Genomic DNA, 21,019 nt, shown 5'->3' on the forward strand with positions numbered 1-21,019 from the left:
CTTCCTCACTTGTGTCGCTGGAGTGCTTTCCTCTTCTGACGCTTGAAGAAACAACAGCACCTGCAAAAACAGTCAAAGGCTTAAACATCAAAAATAACAATGACTGATCTTACGTTTGTTACAGAAGACCTATGCAGGAAGTCCTCTGTAATCATGGGGCCTCATCTGAACTAGTCAGTGTGAAATCACTGCAGTGGGAACACTGGTGATGCACTCCTGAGAAATGACTCAAAGCTACCAAATCTAAAAAAAAATCTAACCCATCGTTTCCCAACCTTGGGGTCGGGACCCCATGTGAGGGTCGCCTGAAATTCGAATCGCCTGAGATCTGTTACTGGGTATCTTACAATTGACCAGTACATCATTACATTAAAACATACATACATTAAATAAAAAATATTAAAAACTCCATGATATCCAAGTTAAGCAACTAATCGGATCCTACATTACAATCTGGCTACGTAAAAATAAAACTTACACAGCCCGCATAAGATGTTTTATTGACGTAATCATGCTTGATCAACGCTCCAAACAAAATAGCAAAACAACCAGATGCGCAGAGATAGCCAAACGAATGAGCTTGCTAGGACATTTGGGGAAAATCCAAGTACCACTTTCGACTGGGTGTTACAACAGAGATGTTGTGAATGATTGGGGTCGCCAATGTTTTGTGACATCAAAATAGGGTCACCTGCACTTTATTGGCACTTCATTCCAGTGTTTTTCAACCTTTTTTGAGCCACGGTACATTTTTTTACATTAAAAAAAATCCCACGGCACACCACCAACCAAAATGTAACAAAATGACACCCTGTAGTAGCGTAATACAGCAAAAATAATGACAATTTAGTCTCTCCATTTGTTTACAGTTCAGTTCTTTTCAAGTAGGCCTATCGATCGCTGTTGTACATCTTTTCACCCATAGATAAGCTAGATACTGCATTGTCCGTCGACTTCTATTAAGTGGCATAGGCTACGTGAACGCGGCTGTCATATTGCTGGAGGCAAACATCTTACTGTCTATGGGCAACACTTGCCGACAATCAGAGACACCTGTCTGATTTCCAATCAGACACTAGTTTCTCCATTGTCCTCCAGTGATGGTTGCCCCACCAAGCGTTATTTACATAGCCTACGTCCTGGAGCCCAATGCAGTCTAGCTTTCTAATATCTATTTTCCACCGCCACTTCTCATGCGCGTCGCTTAATTAACCAGGTCATTATTGCGCTACCTACTGCCACCCACTGACATGAGTATTTATTTACTTAACAAGTCACTACATTGCAGGCACAGATGCTCAACAATGGCATAGCCTATTTGCAACAACTATATAATAAATGTTTTTGTACCGATTAAGTGAAATTGGACAATTTCCTACGGCACACCTGATGATCTCTCACGGCACACTGGTGTGCCATGGAACAGAGGTTGAAAATCACTGCTTTACTCTATGCTATGGCTGTAACGATATACGATTCAAACCCGAAATCACGACATTCATATCCACGATACTGTGTCGCCTTGTGAAAAGGCAGAATCGCGACACACCCTTTCTAGTGTTTCACGCACTGCTTTGCAGCTTACGCGGCCGCAAAAGCAACCCACATCTCCCGCTTTACTTATCGGTAGCCTACGTTGTCCAAAAACAAATGAATAAATAATAATTTCATACCTCTCCTTGCTTTCATTGTAGACTATGTGTGCAACTTTACCAAACAGTATAGAAGTAAACCCCCTCTCCTTGTCCCGCTCTCTCTCGCGCTCCCTCCCTCTCCCTCTCTCTCTCCTGCTCAATGAACACGCGCGACTGAAATAAAACATTCACAATCGTGAAAGCAAGGACGCATAGAAGACGACTAGCTAAATTACTATTAAATCCGCTTAGCATCATTAGCTATCATTGCTGCTCATATTTGTTTAAAACTCTTGCATTGAAGTTGACTGATCATCTCAATACCAACGTTTCCCAAAAGGGCCTGTCCCAAGGAGAACAAATATTATCTTGAAACTTAAACACACATGGGGAAACTGAACAGTCCAATCAGTAGACTATAATAGGCTAAGCTAGCCAACTATGCTACTTTGTTTACAACATATCCAGGCTTCAACCAGACAGCTGAATTAAAGAGGTAGAGTTGTAATAAAAAAATAGTAGGCCTACAGTAGGCTATAGGCTAATCTGCATAAAGTGTGCTGTCATAAATATCAATCATTCAGAAAAATATAAAGGATATAAAATAAAATATATCTTTGTATAATATATAAATATATAATTGTAATCTTCTGGTGTTCTAAGGGAGACTATTAAAATGTTATTTAATAAAATGTCTAGCGCCCGCCCCCCCCCCCCAAAAAAAAAGAAAAATCGAGATTCGTATCGAACCGTGGGTCAAAAATCGTGATACAAACCGAATCGTGAGGTTGGTGTATCGTTACAGCCCTACTCTATGCGAGTAGTATCTGCAGTATTGCTGCACGAACACGTGCTAGTCACACTGTACTTCGATTGTTCTGTTTTTTTTGTGAGTCGCTTTGGAGAAAAGCATCGGGTAGACGACTGAACGTATATGGAAATGTGAGCATGTGTTTGCGATGCCTACTTGGTGTCGTCGGGCACCTCCCGCTCAGCTGTGACCGTGATGGGGGCGTTGGAGTGGCCTGCCGTGGGATCGTCTGTGTTCAGCTCCCCGTTGGTCGAGTTCATCACCTACAAGGAATCATGGGAAAGGGGGGGGGAAGAGTCAGGAAGACGACGCTGCGTCCCACTTTCTCCCTCGTCAATTGGACAAAGCAAAACGAGACCAGAGGGGGCGCAAAGGAGGTGCCCCTGGGCACAGGAGGAGAATGAACGGAGAAGTTTGAGAGAGAGAGAGAGAGAGAGAGAGAGAGAGAGAGAGAGAGAGAAAGAGAAAGAGAAAAAGAGAGAGAGAGAGAGAGAGAGAGAGAAAGAGAAAAAGAGACAGAGAGAGAGAGAGAGAGAGACAGAGAGAGAGAGAGAGAGAGACAGAGAGAGAGAGAGAGAGAGAGAGAGAAGGAGAGAGAGAGAGAGAGAGACAGGAGGAGATGCCGCCTGCATATGCGCGCACCTGTGCAAAGACCCCCAGGTACAGAAGGAGCAGAGAGGGCTGCGAGAGATAAAGAGAGAGGGACAGAGAGAGAGAGGGACAGAGAGGAGAGGCTGCCCACGTGTGCGCGCACCTGTGCGGAGCCCCCCAGGTACAGAAGGAGCAGAGAGGGCTGCGAGAGATAAAGAGAGAGGGACAGAGAGAGAGAGGGACAGAGAGAGAGGCCGCCCGCGCGTGCGCGTACCTGTGCGGAGCCCCCCAGGCGGTCAGCCGTCAGACGGGAGCCCAGGACCTCGCGGGGCGTGGCTGGAGGGGGCTGCGCCTCGCTACCCACTGGCTCAGGAGACTGGCACAGCGGGGCAGACAGTGATGAAAAGGACGAGGAGAAGAGAAGAAGACAGTAAACAGACATGAATAGCGATTGCTTTTTTTTTTGTTTTGTTTTTAAATGCCAGCTTTGACAGAGGTGAAGAGAAGTTAGAGGAGCACGAAGGTTAAGAGGAGGCAGGAGGAGGAGAGGCTAGCCCAGAGGGACACACAAACACACACACACACACACACAGACTGTGTTGTGGTGTAGACATATGCTTAAAAAACAGCAGACACACACTCTGAAACACACACTCACCATACACACATACTGACTATGCTGATTAAGATGTGACCTTAAACACAGCACTTCAAAGACGCTCTCCATCACCCAGACAACAACTAGAAAACACCAAACTAGAATGAATATGGGCCAACTCACCCTCACCTGGTTTTTGGTCTGCTGCTGCGTTTTGTCCCTGCTGCTAGGCTGGAGGGGAGCGTCACTGGGGACTGGACCAATTGGGGTTGGCTGAGGAAACAGAGGGCAGTGTGTATGAGATGACAGGGTTCAAAGGTCATACACATCGAGACGGTGTGTGTGTGTGTGTGTGTGTGTGTGTGTGTGTGTGTGTGTGTGTGTGTGTGTGTATGAGATGACAGGGTTCAAAGGTCATACACATCGAGACGGTGTGTGTGTGTGCGCGTGTGTGTGTGTATGAGACTCACCAAGGTTTTGCCCACCCAGTCGTACTGGTAGTCAAAGACGTAGCCGTTTCTGTCGAACAGGTCGGTAAAAAGCTTGCGGAGGTATTCATAGTCCGGCTTCTCAAAGAAGTCGAGCCTCCGCACGTAACGCAAGTATGTTGCCATCTCCTCTGCTCGGATAAATATGTGTAGGGAAAACACACACGCACGCACACACGCACACACACACACATACAAAAATATATAAAAATGTGTACCCACACATGCAGATGAACACACCCACACAGGGCTGCACGGGCCTAGTGGGAATGCAATCAGTGTTGCTCATAGCGTAAGAATGAATGTGTGGGCTGCCTAGTAATCTGCTTCCCTCCTGCCCACTAATACCATCAGCAGAAACACATTTACACTCCACTCTCAAAATCTAAATCGGAAAGATGATTACTAACATTTTTTTGCACAGTAGTTCCGGCCTTTCTAGCGTTTTCTGATTAAAACTATATCAAATCAGTGTGAAGAACCTACAGAAAGACGTATATATTTGATTGATTGGTAACCACACAAATGCACTAAGGTTAAAAAAAAACAAATCGCCCATTGTTATGTTCAGCAGCAACTCCCACAGTGCTGAGGAAAACTGAGAAAAACAGCCCAAAAAAAGAGCTCTTGATTTCGGCACTATTATTGCTGAAAAATCAGCTACACAAGGCATGAACATGACTACGTTTCCATGAACACCATATTCCGATTAAGGTCCATATTCTGGTTACCCTGGAAATCTTCTCATGAGAGCACAATGGAATTGTCTCTGCGAGACACTCTGGCAATGAGCAATGATGCACGTTACTTTCACCCCAAATTCCAGGGAACCAGCTAAACTGATGAAGACAGCGCTGCAACGTTGGAGGACAGTACACATTGGTCGTAGTGTTATCCGATTGCGTCGAAGTCTGAAATCATTCATAGTAAACATGGTCTAGTGTTATCCAATTGAGTGCAGTGAGATTTTTAAATGCATGCTTGTTGCCGCCCCTCGAGTTGGGCCATTACATTGTTCGTGGTCAGACCCTTAATCTTTCTAGATTACCAGGGTCTGGATTTTCCAGGCTATATTCTGGTTGTGGTAATATTCAGAATACAATGTTTCCATGTGCTGCACGTCAACTGGCATATTCTGAATAAACCAGCGGCGTCGTGCATTGGAAGTAGCATCTACGTCATGACGTCTCAAATAAGCGTAAAATAGGTGATTAGAGCCACTATTGTTTTGCTTTTTGGATTTATAATCGGCCGCTTTGAGGGGCTTCCATTGATTCATCATCTGTCAGGAGTGCGCACAAAACCTGCTTCTTTGAGCATTACGATGCTTTCACCCATCGATGAATTCCATCATGACATTCAAACTTTCAGGTTTGAATACATAAAATGACCTTGATCTTCACCATAGAAGTGCAAACTTTTAGCCACACTTTTCGCTATGCTTGCCAAGTGTCAGAGCAACAAACCAAGCTACCAAAATTGCTTGCATAAACATGCAAAGACATAATTTAATATTCCGAAAAGAATTACTAAATTCCCACAAACACGCATTTGCATACCCCAAAATTCTGATTAAAACAGGCATATGCCAGGGGTCTTATCTGGGTTTTAAGAAATCAGAATATGAGCTTAATCGGGTTATGGCAACTGGAATAAGGTGTTAACATAACTCATACTCAATAGTAATACTGTCATTATTCCGAATACAACCAGAACATGGTATGCATGGAAAAGTAGTGAATGTTGTGCTATCAACACCTGCAGCACAGCTGCTGGCTACAGTTCCAGTCTGATACAACACAGATCTGAGCAGTGCATTCTTATCCATCATGGCTCCACAACGCAAAAGACACAGTAAGGCCTTCCTCTAGAGGATGGGTGACAACTACAATCTGTCCTTCTTATCCAGCACAGACAGCACCAAAAATAAGCACACTCCACGGAAGGTAATGGAAAGTAGGAAAGAGATGATGTCACACCTGGGAAGCTCTCGCACAGCACCTCGATGGGCGTGGCCCTCTTGGTGTCGCCAATTTTCTGGTAACGCTCTTTCAGAGTATCGGCCTAGAGAGAGAGAGGGCAGTCTTGGTCAGCACTAACAGACAAAATAACACACACACACACTACCACAAAACATATTTCAAAGGCTCTGTCATACACACAAACACAATTATCAGATAATTATCTAGTTCATACAGTATTCAGAAAATAAACTGACGTAGAGGAAAGCCACTGAGAGAACCTCCCCCGTCAGCCTAAAGCATTTCCTGTGCCTCTACGCTCATCATGCAACGTTAATCTAAGGTTACTTTCAGAGAAAGCCAGCAATGGACAGTACAATTACACTGCTGTTACAGATATTGCCCAGAACATCACTACAATGCACAATGTTGGGCTTTATGTAAATAATAGGCATTTTAAACCATGGTGGCTGCAAACATATGCACTTATACACAATTACTTTCCAAAATGTTCCAAAACTACATAGAATACAAAATAATTAAGATCTGGTGTATGAAACACAACAACAACAACAACAACATCTCATGCTCTATGCATACTTTTGCTGAGAACTCAACATTGTTTATTTAATAACCTAATATTATTATTTAAAGCCAGATTAAACACATAAATAGGTCAGACACTTCCAGCAGCCATAGACACCCACGCTCAATCATACACACACACACAGATTTAGAGTAGAGATAGGTGCAGCACACAGCAGCCCACGGCATGGGCAGGAAGAAACACTCCTTATCTATACACTCAGTGCAGCCAGACGTCCCTCCCACATACATAGTCATGCACACGCGCGCACACACACAGACACACAGAGAAAAACATTCACACACACACAAATGAGCACACAGAAACACACAAACAAACAGTGTCCTTGTTCCAGAGCTGTACACCTCTGCATGGACAACACACTGACCTTTAACCCCTGCCAGGGCAAGCTCCCACGCAGAAAGTACATGAACATGTGACCAAGCGCCTCCAAGTCATCCCTTCTGCTTTGCTCTATAACACAGGAGAGAGAGAGAGAGAGAGAGAGAGAGAGAGAGAGACAGACAGAGAGAGACAGAGAGAGAGAGAGAGAGAGAGAGAGAGAGAGAGAGAGAGAGAGAATTAGAGAGACAGAAGAGCTTTGTCAATCACTCCAGCCTCCAAACGGCCTGATTTAGGAGGCCCACAGGGCACTTAGCATCAGCTCTCCTGACACCACTCTGGACACACACACACACACGAGGCAGAGAGAGGAGCTCTACTGGATCAACACCCTGATTGATTTAGACTGGCAGTCATTTTGATAGGCTGCATTATTAGGGAAAAAGCCAAGAGAGGGGTTTCTGGTTGTCCTCACACCCGAAGAGTCTTGAGTGTTCTCATACTCACTACTTTTTTTTTTTCATTTGTTTGCAAAGTTAGCAAAAACATCCAACCAAGTATCAACATGAGAAATTCTGAAATATTGGAATTTAACATAGTACAGTGTAGTCTCTATGATTATATAAATTATGTAATATGAAAAAAAATGTGACATTATGTGTTACAAAACAAAAATATTTCACATATTTCTTCAAGTGTTTTTCTTTTTTGTGCAAATCACAAGGTAATATCTCCCAGTCTAGGCTACGTGCCCTACCCTGCCAACCCCCTGCCTCAGTCCTTACCTTTCCCCAGGTGGGTGTTGATGCTCATGTATCGGGCGGTGCCCGTCAGGCTCTTGTGCTCCCGGTAAGGGATGTGTTTCTTGGTCTCGGGGTCGATGTACTCCTTGGCCAGGCCGAAGTCGATGATATGGATGGTGTGCTGGCGCTTGCTCCCTGGCCGGCCCACCAGGAAGTTCTCAGGTTTCACGTCCCTGTAGATCAGGCTCCTGGTGTGGACGTACTCCATCCGCGTGATCTGCAGCCCACACACCCACAGAGGCACAGCAATTAGAGAGAGAGAGAGAGAGAGAGAGAGAGAGAGACACACACACACACACACACACAGTGGGAATTCCACAACAGCATGCAGTCTCAGCGCTGTGGAGATGGTTTATGTAACTGGCTTTTAAGCTAAACAGATTCTGTGGTATTGTGAGTGATTGTGCTTTGTTAGTTAAGACTGATTATTCTGGAAGGACAGTTTTGTGATATTTGATGGGCACCGTTATACATTCAGAAGCTTTTAAAGATGTAGAAACCGTCCCATATCCTCACACAGACAAGACCGGACATGCCCGGACATGTCGAGGAGGAGAAACCCATTTCTGGATGAGCTATAACTTTAAAAGGGACAAAGGGCTGCAGAATATTACGTTTTCTTGAAAGGCATCGGTTTGAATCCTGTCATGTTTTCCTGATGTTTCCTGTCATGTTTTCATACTACAGGTGAATGCTCTCAAACAAGCAATGAAAGCTCACTGGATTAAGTTTATGCTGTTTTTGTCAGACTTCCTTGCAATAGTTACACGGTACAATTGAAAAAGGGATGTACTCTCGGCCAAAGCAAAATAGTGAAATTCAACAGTTTCTTACACATCGGCTCATTTCACATTTACGTAATAATTACATCTCATACACATAATGCAAATTGTATCATCATAAATTACTTAGAAATATGCCTTTGAACCTGCCCTAGCTGTAGGAACAAGGAAATACATCTCAAACTTATGGTAAGGTTCTGGTATTCTGGTAAATTATGTTGATATCTGAGCTCAACCGTCAATCAAATGACACCCCTTCATTCCATGCTCCTGATTCAATACGTTGATTGGCTGGAACTATTTGTGGCTTGGTCAGAGCCACAGTGTTTGCTTCACATTTACAGAGCTAGGGCTGTACAAAAACGTGTTTCTTATTAACACACACAGAATGGACAACCAGATGACTGCAAGAAGCAACATGCTGAATCTGACAAAAGACCACCCGTCACTAAATGCCACACTAAAGGGTAACAGACAAACATCGCTGGACTCACAAGGACTTATCTCAAGGACAGACAAACACATAAAGCTTAATACTGAGCAAACGTCTGTCTGTGCCTTCATTCATTTGCCCGAGGCACAGCTACAGTGAAGCTCAGAGGTCACAGTAAAAAAAACTCAGTCAGGGGGGGAAAAAAAACTGTTGCAACTTGCAAAAGACTTGCTGGGTAGCTGCTTTTGTTAAAATAATACTTGTGATTTAGACTGTGCAGTTAACCATTCCGAAGTTCTTCAGATCAAAACAACAAGTGTGATGTCAGTGGACGGACTGTGACACTGGTGGAATATTAATGTGGCTTGTCTGACCCTACAGACACAGTACAACACGTTTATATCGGGGGCTTAACGTTCACAGACACTGCACTGGTGTTCAGGCATGGGGCCTGGCCTTTAAGATTTGAAAACAGATCATTATTTAAAACAGACACAAACTTCAGGCATTTTCCTTTCTTTAAAGGTTGTATCAGCGATTGCAGGCCCCAAAAAGGCCCAAACATAAATGATCACATTCATCTAATCTTTCCTAACGATCCGCTAGCTGTCTGCCCCATAAGCAAGCCATCAAAAAAACGCGTCTCTGTAGGAAGCCTAGGCTCCAAGATCTGTACACAAAAACAATTGCTACCAACAAGGGTTGGCAACCCACTCAAAGGCAAAATAAAGTGTTTCAACCAATAACCGACGAGATGCGCGTTTAGGAGAGTTTAAATTGCACGGGAGGGAGGGGGAGGGACTAGCGAGCTATAGCTCTCTGTTTTGTTTAAACATCAACAGAAGTGACGTATCCCCGCTATCGCTGAAACAACCTTTAAGCCCTGTACATCTGTGTTAGGCCTCACACCAGATGTGCGGCGCGAGCATGGCGGGTGAGTTACCTGTCCATTCTCATTTCTGTGCCCATGCTAACAGGTTAAAGCTTTCACACATCCCCCAGGAGACGCGCTGCACCTGCAAGCCGGCTAGGATAGAAGTGGCGCCTATTTTTCATGCAAGAGCCAAGTGTGTCGGAAGCAATCCTCAGAAAAGATAGAATGAAAGGTAGTAGCAGCTCCTCATCGGAGAGGTTCCCGGTGGGAATACACACACACGCACACAACTGTAACGCAGCATTGACGGAAAAGACACGGAACGCACATTCCACGTGTCTGGTGCAAATGAAACGTCAGGCTGCAGGAAATTACTGACCACACAGAACAATACGCCATTATGGCTGTGCTAGGGTACATGATAACCACAAGGCCCAAACAGGACCACAGGGTTTTTCAGACTGACGCAAGGCCAAGGGTCTTCTTACCAACTGAATGGCCATCATGAGGACAGTCTTGAGGGAGAAGCTTCGCTCGCACAGGTCAAACAGGTCCTCCAGGCTGGGTCCCAGCAGCTCAAGCACCATGGCGTTATACTTTCCACATGGACCAAAGTAGTACACCTGAGGAATGCCCTCTGCTACAATACACAAACACACACATGCATAGTATCAGGTGTAACCATCAACAAAACAATGTGATGAATGCTCATTATGACTATAGACCCTTTCAAGAGAGTTCCATTATCAGCATCATAGTTGGCCCCACAAGGCTTCCGTTTTAACATTCCATATGTTATCTTAATGCAGAGGAAGTAGATTGGGAACCAAATAGAACGTTCAAGCATTGTTTTTGTTTTTATTGTTGAAAGGGTCTATACAGTTGCACCACAGCATTTCTCCCCTTTAAATCCCCTGAATACACTTGAGCAAACCTTTTATCATTTCAATACAGAGCCCACAGTTATCATTAAATACTTTGTCCTGTGATTTGCGTCTCTTTGCTGACGGTAATCCTAACAGGGTCTGTGAAGACTGCAGAAATGTGGTTGCATTGGTGGTCATGGGACTTGCTTACCAGCGGTGCCAAGCTGCTTGTAGAAGCGGTACTCCAGGTGGAGCTGAGGAGCGCGGGACTTGATTGGCTCCTGAAGAGAGACAGATAACATAGACAACCAATCAGGGGGGAACCAAACGGCACACCTCCACCTCACTCCAATCTTTGAACCACCATCTGTGCAATCATCTTCAACTTCACTTTGATACAACAGACTTGCAACACTAGCATGAGGATGGAGCCAAACAGCCTCGACATCATCAAGTGTTTTTCTGAGGCCATTCTCCTGTATGGAATTACTCACCAGTTTGATGGCCACATATTCGTTGGTGTAGAGGTTTTTGCCGAGCCTCAGCTCACCGAAGTTCCCGCAGCCGATCTTCTTGCCTACGCGGAAGTTTGGGCCGACCATGAGCACCCCGGAGCTGGAGCCGCGACTGCTGTGGCCGCTCCGGCTGCCCCCGGACTTCACCACCCTCTTGCCCTCCTCCATCTCTCCCTTCCCTCCTCTCTTCTCTAAATCCTGGAGCTTGTGGTACCCGGGCTTCTCCAGAGTTACGTCACTGCCATAAAATCCACAAATCTACTGAATCACAACAACCAGGGGGGTGGGAAGGGCGAGAAGAAGCGCGTGTGTGGGATGTAGAGAGAGAGAGAGAGAGAGAGAGAGAGGGGAAGATTTCCAGACAGCGAAATGAATGCGGATATTTACACTTGCGCACTTAGCTGTCCTTCACATGCATTAATCCAAATCACTTTCAGATGAGTATACTGTAAACTGCAATGCTTGGAGCTCTTAATGTCAAATACTATCAAAGGCCCCCAAAAACATGTGGGTTTGTTTTTTTCCCAGTCCAGTTCTATCTTCTTCGCTTCTGGGTTAGGCAGCTGTGGTGGGTGAGCTCTTCAGTACGGTGCAAGAGGCGAGAGCAACTGCAGCTGGGTGTTTGGGCAGTTTGAGCTGTGGTGAGGGTGGGCCGGGCCGGGCCGGGTCAGCGCGGTCCTAGCTCCAGGAGGGAAAGCACGGCGAGATCCTGGACGGAAACCTGCGGGTGGCTTTCAGCATCACTTCCTGCGGGCCTGGCTGTGGACCGACATGAGACATTCCCGAGGCTCCAGCCCCCTGGCCAGGGCTTGACACACAGCTATAATACATTCACAATCACCTGAGGAAATGTGGAGTAGGGTGTTAATGATACGCACAAGAAAAGCATCACAACAGAGCTTCACAACAGGCCCTATTTGGACATTCAGTCAAAAGCACCTCACTGATCATAAACCAGCCCACTATGGGCGTTGGAAAGCTTCCCAGCTGAATCAACTGTGGCAAACCTAGTGTGAATAGTGGCAGCGCTTTCCTGAGAGACAGACAGAGGATCTGAGGAAGTAGAAACAGGAGACCATCTCCCTACAGGAAGTCTTATCTTGTGTTTCTGAGCACTAGCACTAAAAATACACCACTGTGCAGCTCTCCAATAGAGGCCAGGGGGTCATGTGAGAAGGACAGACTCCTGGGGGGGTGGGGGTGTTACCCCAGCAGGCTGTTAAGAGTCTCCGACCCAGGGCAGGAAATGAATGAAGTCAGGTTAGTCGGTGTAAATCAGAGCAAGCCAAGGTATACGCATCCTGATAAACGCACAACCACAAAGAACCAATATGAGTAAAATGCTCAGCTTCCACGTAGCTAAAATGAACAATGATTTGCTATAATTTCAATCTGCAGGGCCGTTATTCGAGTCACTGACTTAAACGCAGTAGATTTGCGTTACTTGGCTTGCTAACAAAGCAGTGTCAAGCGGGTTGACCAGTTGGCTGGGTGATCAGGATTAGGCCTGATAAGATGGCATCCAAAGCCCATGTAAACATCCACCAACTTTACTGAACGATAAACATATTAGCACAACTGACTGATTAAGTTACATAGCTAAAGTCGGGAAACTTCTTAAGGACCCAGCTTCGTCTTCTGAATTGACTGTGCACGTTAACAATACAGCTGGACAAACCACTAAACGTTTCCTGACTTGGGCTGAACATGGCATACAGTATGAAGCTAGCTGTTAGAGCTAGCGTCCATATCTGTCGTTTTTGCTAGCAAGCTTATAATACGACCATAATATTTAGTCATCAAACCTCACTGACATTACCAAGTGCGAGGTAACCGATTATATATGTGGTCGACGTAACGTAAAACTCATCATTATTCGAGCGAAATCTCACAATAACGTTTGAGTAACACGAACACAATGTTGGCCTGCCGCTATTGTTAGTCGAGGCTAACTCATTGATTAGTGACACAGAGGCTAGCACAGCTAGCCTGTATAGAGAACTTGAAAAGCCTGAATAGCGAGAATAACGTTGCCGTTTGTCGGAACTATAATGCTAATACTTCGTCAAAACATACTGTCTTGATCAACATATGTATGTTGCTTTGCATTACCGACAGTAAACGATCAACGTTACACTAGGAAACAGACCGGCTGGACGATAATTCGGCTTGCTCTATAAAATTAGCAGCTACCTATCTTACTGGAATAACGTTAGGGCTAGCTAGCATTCACTGGTTAACGTTAGCTGCCAGGGCTAGCCAGCAACAAGATCCCTACAGATTATAGTGGATGGAGAATTTCAGAAAATAAATGCAAGTAAACAAGAACGAAGTTAACTTCGTGTGGCACACGAACTGTGAATACATTAAGGAGAACCACCACTTTTTTATTCGAACCTGTATTTCACTCTCATCAGACAACGACCTAATGTTAGCTAGCTAGCTATTTTATGTATCCTATTTAATCCACCAAATCGAAATAGATTAAAATGACCATCTCAGAATTATATATTAGGACTTATACAAGTTAAAGATAATAAAATATCCAAAATAATATTACCTACATCGGTATATAAAAAGCTTATGTCGATTTCCATTCTGTTTATCTCGCAGCCTTTTTCGTGGGTGTCACTTTCCTCTTCCAACCCATACAGCCAGTCGCTGCTTGAGTTTCTCCAGTCAACAGCAGTGGTGGGCTACTATGCGCATCTGATCGAAGGATGTAGCCTAGCTGAATAGAAGAGAGGGGTGATGTCCACCAAAGAAAACTGCGTGAAGACATGTTATAATATTCCCATATTTGCTCAGAAGGGTTTAAACACTAAATTAAACCAACAGGCAGTGGACTTATAGGCTACTCACCATTTATTGCCTTCATGAAATGCAATATAATTCTTTCAGGGACATACAGCTCTGTGTCTTAGCTATCCAGAATGTAAACCACACAATAATGAATAGTCAAAATTAGTCTAGAATAGTCTAAATTAAGTGTGTGTGTATGTATGATTTTATGGTAATTGTTCTGTAGCCTAGGAAAATGAAAATTTTTAATGTCTCAGAACCCATGACCCATTCTTCATTACACGATTCAGAAATTACCTTATTTGCTCTGACATTATTCAACAATTTCAATTTTTCATTAAGTGTTGTAGTAACTGAGGCGAGCAACACAGTTTAACATGTAACATGGAATTGTATTACAACATTACAGTATTCTCTTGTCATTCCAGTGCTCCAGAAACATTACATCATGTGCTAATAGAGTAAGAGGTAACAGCAGGTCAATATGGTGCAGACATGGACAATACAATGCAGAATGGAGTATTTCCTAAATAAACAGTGAAACAAATGATAAAGTTTCTTTTTTTTTTAAATCAGTGTTAAGTGTGTTTTTCTATTTTGCTTGTCAGTATGCCAATAAAGGTAATAGTAACAAACTGCAAAGACATATTCTTTCTACATGATATATAGAACATACAAATGTTAATTTTGTTAGTGGAACTGTGCAAAAGATTGTTAGACCATTTCCTCCAAACAAGATGACCTTCTGATTGTTAGAGGTGATACCTAGGCCTCTGATGGTTTGCTTTAGTTTGATTGGCGAGGTGTTGCACCAGCATGGGCTTTCCCTTTGTTGGACGATTTAAAGTGATTAACTTGCATGAGCAGCAGAACTTCCTGTCTAGATAAACCTTGCAGTTTTTTTTTTTTTTGCACCAGCACAGGCTTTCCCTTTGTTGGACGATTTAAACTGATTAACTTGCATGAGCAGCAGAACTTCCTGTCTAGATAAATCTTGCAGGTTTTTTTTATACCTGCCTAAACTCTGGCCTCCTCTGAGTGTCCTCTGCATTCAGGATCCTCCGCGTTGGATGTCTGTGCAGTCTGTTGAGGGGCAGAGAGCGGTGAAGTGATGTCCACCTCAGTGGTGATGGCTCTACGGCTGCCGTCTCCAGTAGTGATACTCTGCCTGGTGTTTAAGGCTTATGCACAAGGTGAGCTGGCTTTTGACATCTGAGGTCCATGTGGATTTGAACAGATGAATTGATCTGCGTCAGTCTTCCAAACTCAGACTCAATCGGAGTTTTGCTAATAACCTGTAGGTAAAATGTATGATCAAATCTCGCTTCTTTTCTCCTCACCAGATGTGTGCGACCAACCAGACATCAGCGTGCCACGCCATGTGGCCATGGTGTGCGTTGGGCAGCCCTTCAACCTGTCTTGTCGGTTCATGTGTCTGTCTCTGTCGCACCGACGGCTGCTGTTGCTCGACAACAAGTTGCTGCGGAACGAGAGTGTCACTGAACCCAACAGCATCCTCCATTACTTTGTAACGACGGCCTCCAGCGAAAACAATGGGACATATGTGTGCAAGATCGAGCCAACACTCGCCGTTGGTCCTAGCATGTCCATTCACATCAATGGTAAGCCATGGGCCTACCAGTGTGATTCTGTCAAACTAGACTCAAGTCCTTGTGAAGTACTGATGGCCTCCATGTCCATGGTCTATAACATTCTGTGATGTGTTTGGCAGATACGTGTGAAGACAAGCCGACTGGGGAGACTGTGGGGAAGGAGTTGTATCTCCTGGTGATCTGGTATCTTCTCTGTAAAGCTGGAGCTTTCTTTCTCTTAATCACTATCACACTCCTGCCAAACTGTCAAGTCTGGTAAACTATATACAGCACATGAGCACACACGAGTAGCTACACTGTACACAGCCTTGTGACATTTAATTATTCCAAAAGCTCTCCAAATCTGTCTGACCACTTTTCTTTTAAATTAGCATTTTCTATTAGGCTCCTATAGGGTTTTGCCAACAAATCAATATTTCAGACCAGGAAAAGAGTGGTATTTAGCAGGTTTTTAAGCTAAATTATTTGATTAATGTATACTATGTGTGGAGAGCATTCACTCACCATCCTTATCTCATTTTTGACGGAGGTGGCGTTTAGAGGCTTTTTGCATCTAAACTTGCATCTTAACTGTTTCTTATAACCCTGTTTGTATGTCATAGAACTAAACATCTCTCTGTGTGTATTCCCACAATGTATTGCCATGAGCTAATAAATGATTTTCATTGATCTTTTATGTACATGTCTTTGCCGTGCATACTAGCATTTTGAAGTTCAACAGCTTATCCAAACAGTTTAGTCTTAATGGAAAGTGCAAGAGTGTATAAAAACAGAGTACACCTACAATAATGATTGTAAGGTCACATCAAGGTCAGGAGATACTCCAGGATTAAGTGTCAAATTTCATTGTTTTTAGGGTGGTAGGGCAATGATAAACTGTTATGTTATTTTGATGATGAAGCATATAGCACAAGGAAGTTAAATGAAAGCTGACTGAATGAAAAACTGTTTAAGCTTCATGTAAATACGCTAAAATAACCACATGCAAGAAAACAATATGAACAATGATACTATGTCAAATCGAAATCTTCAGCATGGAAATATTTTATTAGTCTGTAGGGTAACACAAAGACAAGACAAAAAACATACAACTGAAGCAGCATCAAAATATTCTCATATGCGTCACAAAATAGCCTTTGATGAAATATTACAACCGAGTTTTCAGTGCTGTCATGAGATGCAATGGCGAAGACCTTATTCACTACTGAGTGATGCAGAATGAGTCACGGGTGGGTATCGGCCGAGAGTTCCCCATCTGATGGAGACTGTAGCTGTGTAGGGCTCTCTGTTCCGTCTGCAACATAAACAGATTGATTTACAATTATATTTATTCATTTAGCATAGGTTTCTATCCAAAGCGACTTACATATGTCAGTTATATTACAAGGGCCATTGTCCCCAGAGCAACTTGGGGTTAAGTGCCTTGCTCAAGGGCACAACAAACTTTTCAGGCTACTGCATGCTAGCCCAGCTCCTTAACGACTACGCTACCACACTACTATATGCTAGCCCAGCTCCTTAACGACTACGCTACCACTGCCTCAGGTAAATGAGGAAAGGCCAGTCCTAAGAACAGAAATGACCATTAATTCCATTTTGGACGGCCACACATCGTTTCAGCGAGTAATGAGGTGACAGACGCGGGAACAGTGGCATAAACATTTCCTTGGAAACGGCGTTCTCTACCAATCAAATTTTAGACATCACATCAATGAAGCTGAAGAGACTATCTTTATTGTTGGTCAATATGGACATTCATATTGTTATAGTTAAACATGTCTTATTGCTAACAGTGTGGACAGGCCTTAAAGTCTGAGGGTTTACAATGATAGTATTGAGGGATTCATACCAGTCTCAGAGGATGTTTTTCCAGAGGGGCTCTTATGTTGGCCCTCGATGTGAGTGGTCATCTCCTTGCGGTTGGGGGTGCTGTGGCCACACTGGAGACAGTTGTAGCGCCCCCTGGTGTGCTCCCATAAGATGCGGCTGCTGAAGGACTGGCCTGAGGATCCAGAGAAAAGATGGGACTAGGGGATACAGCATCACAAGATTATATCTGACTGGCCATACAGTGAAACCGATTAAGCTTGTGACTGTAAGGACAGCTGGCATGAATCATTTCAATCAATGTGCTAAACTTGAAGCTTTCAGCCTTCCTTGATCACAATGTTATTGGGAATATCTTTCGAGAAGATCATTGGGTGTCAATTTCTTGTCAAATACTTGGCAATAGGTGGCAAAAACTGGAACATCGGTGGATTGGCAAACAAGGCATCATAACGTTTAAGAGCAAAGAAAAACAGCCAGCCAGAGCACTTCAAGACAAGCCATCACCAGCCAGGCTGGACGGCCATTAAGGTATCACCGGTCAAGCTGGATGACAGCCATTAGGGCATGTATGAACCTCAACCAGACAGAGTTATGAAAACAGGGGTTGGTGGGGTGGAGGTAGGAGTGCGGAAAGCTGCCAGACAGAACTCTTGCAGAGGGGAAGGGTGGGGCGGGTGCGCTACAATGACAGCAGGCAAGAGGAGAGGATGCTGGCTAGCGAAGCGCACTCTCCACACCTGCAATGGTTAGCTGGGTTAGTGTGGTGGGGGAGGGGGGTTCAAAATAAGAAATGGAAAAGTGTCACCCAGCCTGTAGCAAATTTGCCGAGCTCAAAGGTTGATAGGTAAGAGTAAACCTCTAACTTATCAACAGATTTAGATTAGAGATTAAATCTGAGTGCATGTGTGGGTCTTCATAGTGTGTGGATGCACCTTTGTGAGTTAGTGGGTTTCTTAAGGCCTCACCTGGACCGTACCTCTACTTATAGTGTGACTGCTTGGAGAGTTCCATCTGTGCATTTGAGGCCCAGGCGTGTCTGGCAGGACAGTGCAACATGACAAAACACAGTTCACTCACAACGGCAGAGCTCTGCAATGGCTCTCAGCATGAAATCACACACACAGGTCAGGACTCAAAGTCGATCTTAGGAAAGCTTCTCTGGACATTGTTCTCCTTCAGCTCTCAAGAAACAGAGAGAGAGAGAGAGAGAGAGAGAGAGAGAGAGAGAGAGAGAGAGAGAGAGAGAGGAGAGAGAGAGAGAGAGAGAGAGAGAGAGAGAGAGAGAGAGGGAGAGAGAGAGAGAGAGAGAGAGAGAGAGAGAGAGAGAGAGAGAGAGAGAGAATATGGCAACAGCAGAAGCGAAAGCATACTGTATGGCTCACCTTGATTTTTCCTCCAGACAGCATTGGAGGCAGCTGAAGCACTCTGAGGCGAGGGGGAGGACAGTGGTTGCGATGGGGGAGGTCTGAGGCACACTGCTGGGACTCTGAGCAGGACGCCTCCTTGGGACTGGAAGAGAGCAGGGGGTCGGGTGAACGCCCCATAGCTGTGGGGGTTTCTGCGGGCGGCAGGCTGATTTCTGTCTCCATATCCTCCTCCTTGTACGCCTCCGATGGGTCAGGTGCTGAGATGGGGGTCGCAAGCTCAGACTCGGGCCCTTGTTCACCGAGCGCTCCTGCACGCGCTGCCTTGCTCTTGGCTACTTTAGCGCAGGTTTGCAGGTGTTTCAGCAGTGTGCGATAGGATCGCAGCTTGGCCCGGCAACTCTCACAGCTACAGAGAAGAAGAAAAAAAATAGAACAATAAATATGTGTGTTCCAGGTCTTAAACATATTTTCGTTATGCCACTCTTTGTTTTAAGATAGATAATACAAGTATAAAGTTCATAAAGATTTTTTTAAAATGCTACCAGTTATAAACATCGTCATATTCAAAAAGTTATAATTTCACACACTCACATGAAAAAGATATTTGGCTTATAGTGGACCCTCATGTGTTCCATTAGCTGTTGCATGCTGGAGAATGACCCCTCACAGCCCAATGAAGAGCACAGGAATACTTTCTCTGTTCACAGAGGTTAGGTGAGAGATGACAGGAAGGAGGAATAAACAAGTTACACCATGCTTTATGAATAAAGCTGATGATACACAATTAGACTTTTTGAGCAATGTTGTTAAGTGAGTTCTGGCTAATTCAAGTTTTCAAAAGAACTTTAATAATCAGTTGGCAAACATTCATGATCATCCAATCAGAAAACATGGAACTGGTGATGTGGTTGTCAAGCAACATTGCTCAAAAAGCTGCCCCATAAACATCACCTTTAGACATGGTCTTCCTTTGCTCTAAACAAAACCAAGCAAACACAATGTTCTACATCCACAGCGTGGTAAGGAATACTCTCAACATACTCATGCCAAGTCCATATACGAACACATGGCATGACACCACGGCATTAAATGACAATTAAACACAGTAGAACAGTTCACCTGGCAAAGACTCTGCAGGAATCTGGTGGTCGTTGATGTGACTGTGGAGCGCCGTCATGTCCGTATAGGACCTCTTGCACCCGTAGATTGTGCAGGATGCGCGACTGCTGCCTGCGGTAAAATAAAATGAACTAAAGGATGAAAGAGCAACATTATGTACGTTGAAGCCATACACATACACAAGAGTGAAATCTCTATTTATACCTGCTGGCATCGTGGTATTGGTGGACTGTACAATGGCAGGCTTCACGTCGGTGGACATGTTTGCAATTTCAGGAGTGTAAACAGTCAGACCAGTGAAGTCAGAGGACAACAGTTTCGCTAGCTCAGACTACCTGGGGGAAATAATGTCTCAAGTTTATCAAGGAAAGGATTCCGTTAAGTCAGCAAATTTCAACAACGCATAACGCTACTAACAGACTGTATAAAGATACTCAGATATATAAGATAACTTAACGGTATCACACAAAGATGGAAGAAAAACTTGGAGCTATGTGGATAACAGTTAACGTTCAAATATGCCTGCACCCAAGCTATCTCGTCAATTTTGTTAAATTTTGAAATATTAACATAACTTAAAACATACGTCTCGTGATCAACAACCTAATCACACTTTATGATAGTCAGGTCTACCAGACTACACGCTAGCATAGCCAAATTTGAATAGACGAGTTAGCTTGGTGTTGCAGGCTAGGGCAGTCCATTTACAGTAGGCCTACTGTCACAGCCGAGACTTAAAGAAACCAAACCAACGTTGAATGCATTTACCCAATCAGTCACATGCATCTAATGTACATACCATAAAGTCCTTATAGAAGCTTACAATTGGATTCTTGTCTCTAAAAGGCCGACGTTAGCTTTAGCCGAGCGCTTATTTAACTCTGACGGGAGTGTCCCTTAACGGCACCCCCTACCGGCGAATTGTTGCAGTGGTCACGTATAGGTGCACGTACACACCACTGCACTGATAATGTAGCTGGGAAAGCTTCCACTCCAGCCAAAAG

At 44.3% G+C, this 21,019-nt stretch overlaps 2 protein-coding genes across 9 annotated transcripts; both read right to left on the reverse strand.

The window, feature by feature from the left end:
* Positions 1–5: 5 nt before the first annotated feature.
* LOC121677905 (casein kinase I-like) lies at positions 6–14,003 on the reverse strand. 5 transcript variants are annotated; one of them, XM_042057047.1, is made up of 12 exons: positions 13,849–14,003; positions 11,264–12,125; positions 10,981–11,050; positions 10,392–10,543; positions 7,797–8,031; positions 7,058–7,143; positions 6,102–6,186; positions 4,105–4,253; positions 3,824–3,907; positions 3,311–3,412; positions 2,602–2,708; positions 6–60 (listed from the first exon to the last, which is right to left on the reverse strand). In XM_042057047.1, the coding sequence occupies exons 2-12, from the start codon at positions 11,450–11,452 to the stop codon at positions 6–8; spliced, it is 1,314 nt and encodes a 437-aa protein (XP_041912981.1). In that variant the 5' UTR covers positions 11,453–12,125; positions 13,849–14,003. The 5 variants fall into 5 exon arrangements, with proteins under 5 accessions (XP_041912981.1, XP_041912979.1, XP_041912980.1 ...); XM_042057045.1 differs by having other exon boundaries at positions 3,818–3,907; XM_042057046.1 differs by having other exon boundaries at positions 3,818–3,907; positions 13,845–13,988.
* A 2,724-nt stretch (positions 14,004–16,727) lies between these two features.
* znf414 (zinc finger protein 414) lies at positions 16,728–20,964 on the reverse strand. Of its 4 annotated transcripts, none has more exons than XM_042057054.1 (7): positions 20,815–20,956; positions 20,220–20,346; positions 20,016–20,126; positions 19,488–19,593; positions 18,912–19,302; positions 17,549–17,701; positions 16,728–16,993 (listed from the first exon to the last, which is right to left on the reverse strand). In XM_042057054.1, exons 1-6 carry the CDS (start codon positions 20,815–20,817, stop codon positions 17,606–17,608), a joined length of 834 nt encoding a protein of 277 aa, XP_041912988.1. In that variant the 5' UTR covers positions 20,818–20,956; the 3' UTR covers positions 16,728–16,993; positions 17,549–17,605. The 4 variants fall into 4 exon arrangements, with proteins under 4 accessions (XP_041912988.1, XP_041912991.1, XP_041912989.1 ...); XM_042057057.1 differs by having other exon boundaries at positions 20,220–20,350; positions 20,815–20,954; XM_042057055.1 differs by lacking the exon at positions 16,728–16,993 and adding an exon at positions 18,495–18,565 and having other exon boundaries at positions 17,565–17,701; positions 20,815–20,963.
* Between the last annotated feature and the right edge of the window lie 55 nt (positions 20,965–21,019).

Source organism: Alosa sapidissima, chromosome 12 (genome assembly GCF_018492685.1).
Source record: "Alosa sapidissima isolate fAloSap1 chromosome 12, fAloSap1.pri, whole genome shotgun sequence".
Taxonomy (NCBI): domain Eukaryota; kingdom Metazoa; phylum Chordata; class Actinopteri; order Clupeiformes; family Clupeidae; genus Alosa; species Alosa sapidissima.

What these genes read in the sequence shown, in the direction of transcription:
- LOC121677905 (XM_042057045.1), bottom strand. Translation starts at nt 11,452, where the DNA reads ATGGAGGAGGGCAAGAGGGTGGTGAAGTCCGGGGGCAGCCGGAGCGGC. An exon ending in GCTGTGCGAGAGCTTCCCAG is followed by an intron (nt 4,254 to 6,101) that starts GTGTGACATCAT and finishes TTATCCGAGCAG; the next exon opens with AGGAGATGGCAACATACTTG. An exon ending in ACTGGGTGGGCAAAACCTTG is followed by an intron (nt 3,908 to 4,104) that starts GTGAGTCTCATA and finishes CTGTTTCCTCAG; the next exon opens with CCAACCCCAATTGGTCCAGT.
- znf414 (XM_042057054.1), bottom strand. An exon ending in CAATACCACGATGCCAGCAG is followed by an intron (nt 20,127 to 20,219) that starts GTATAAATAGAG and finishes ATTTTACCGCAG; the next exon opens with GCAGCAGTCGCGCATCCTGC. An exon ending in TGTCTGGAGGAAAAATCAAG is followed by an intron (nt 17,702 to 18,911) that starts GTGAGCCATACA and finishes CTGGATCCTCAG; the next exon opens with GCCAGTCCTTCAGCAGCCGC.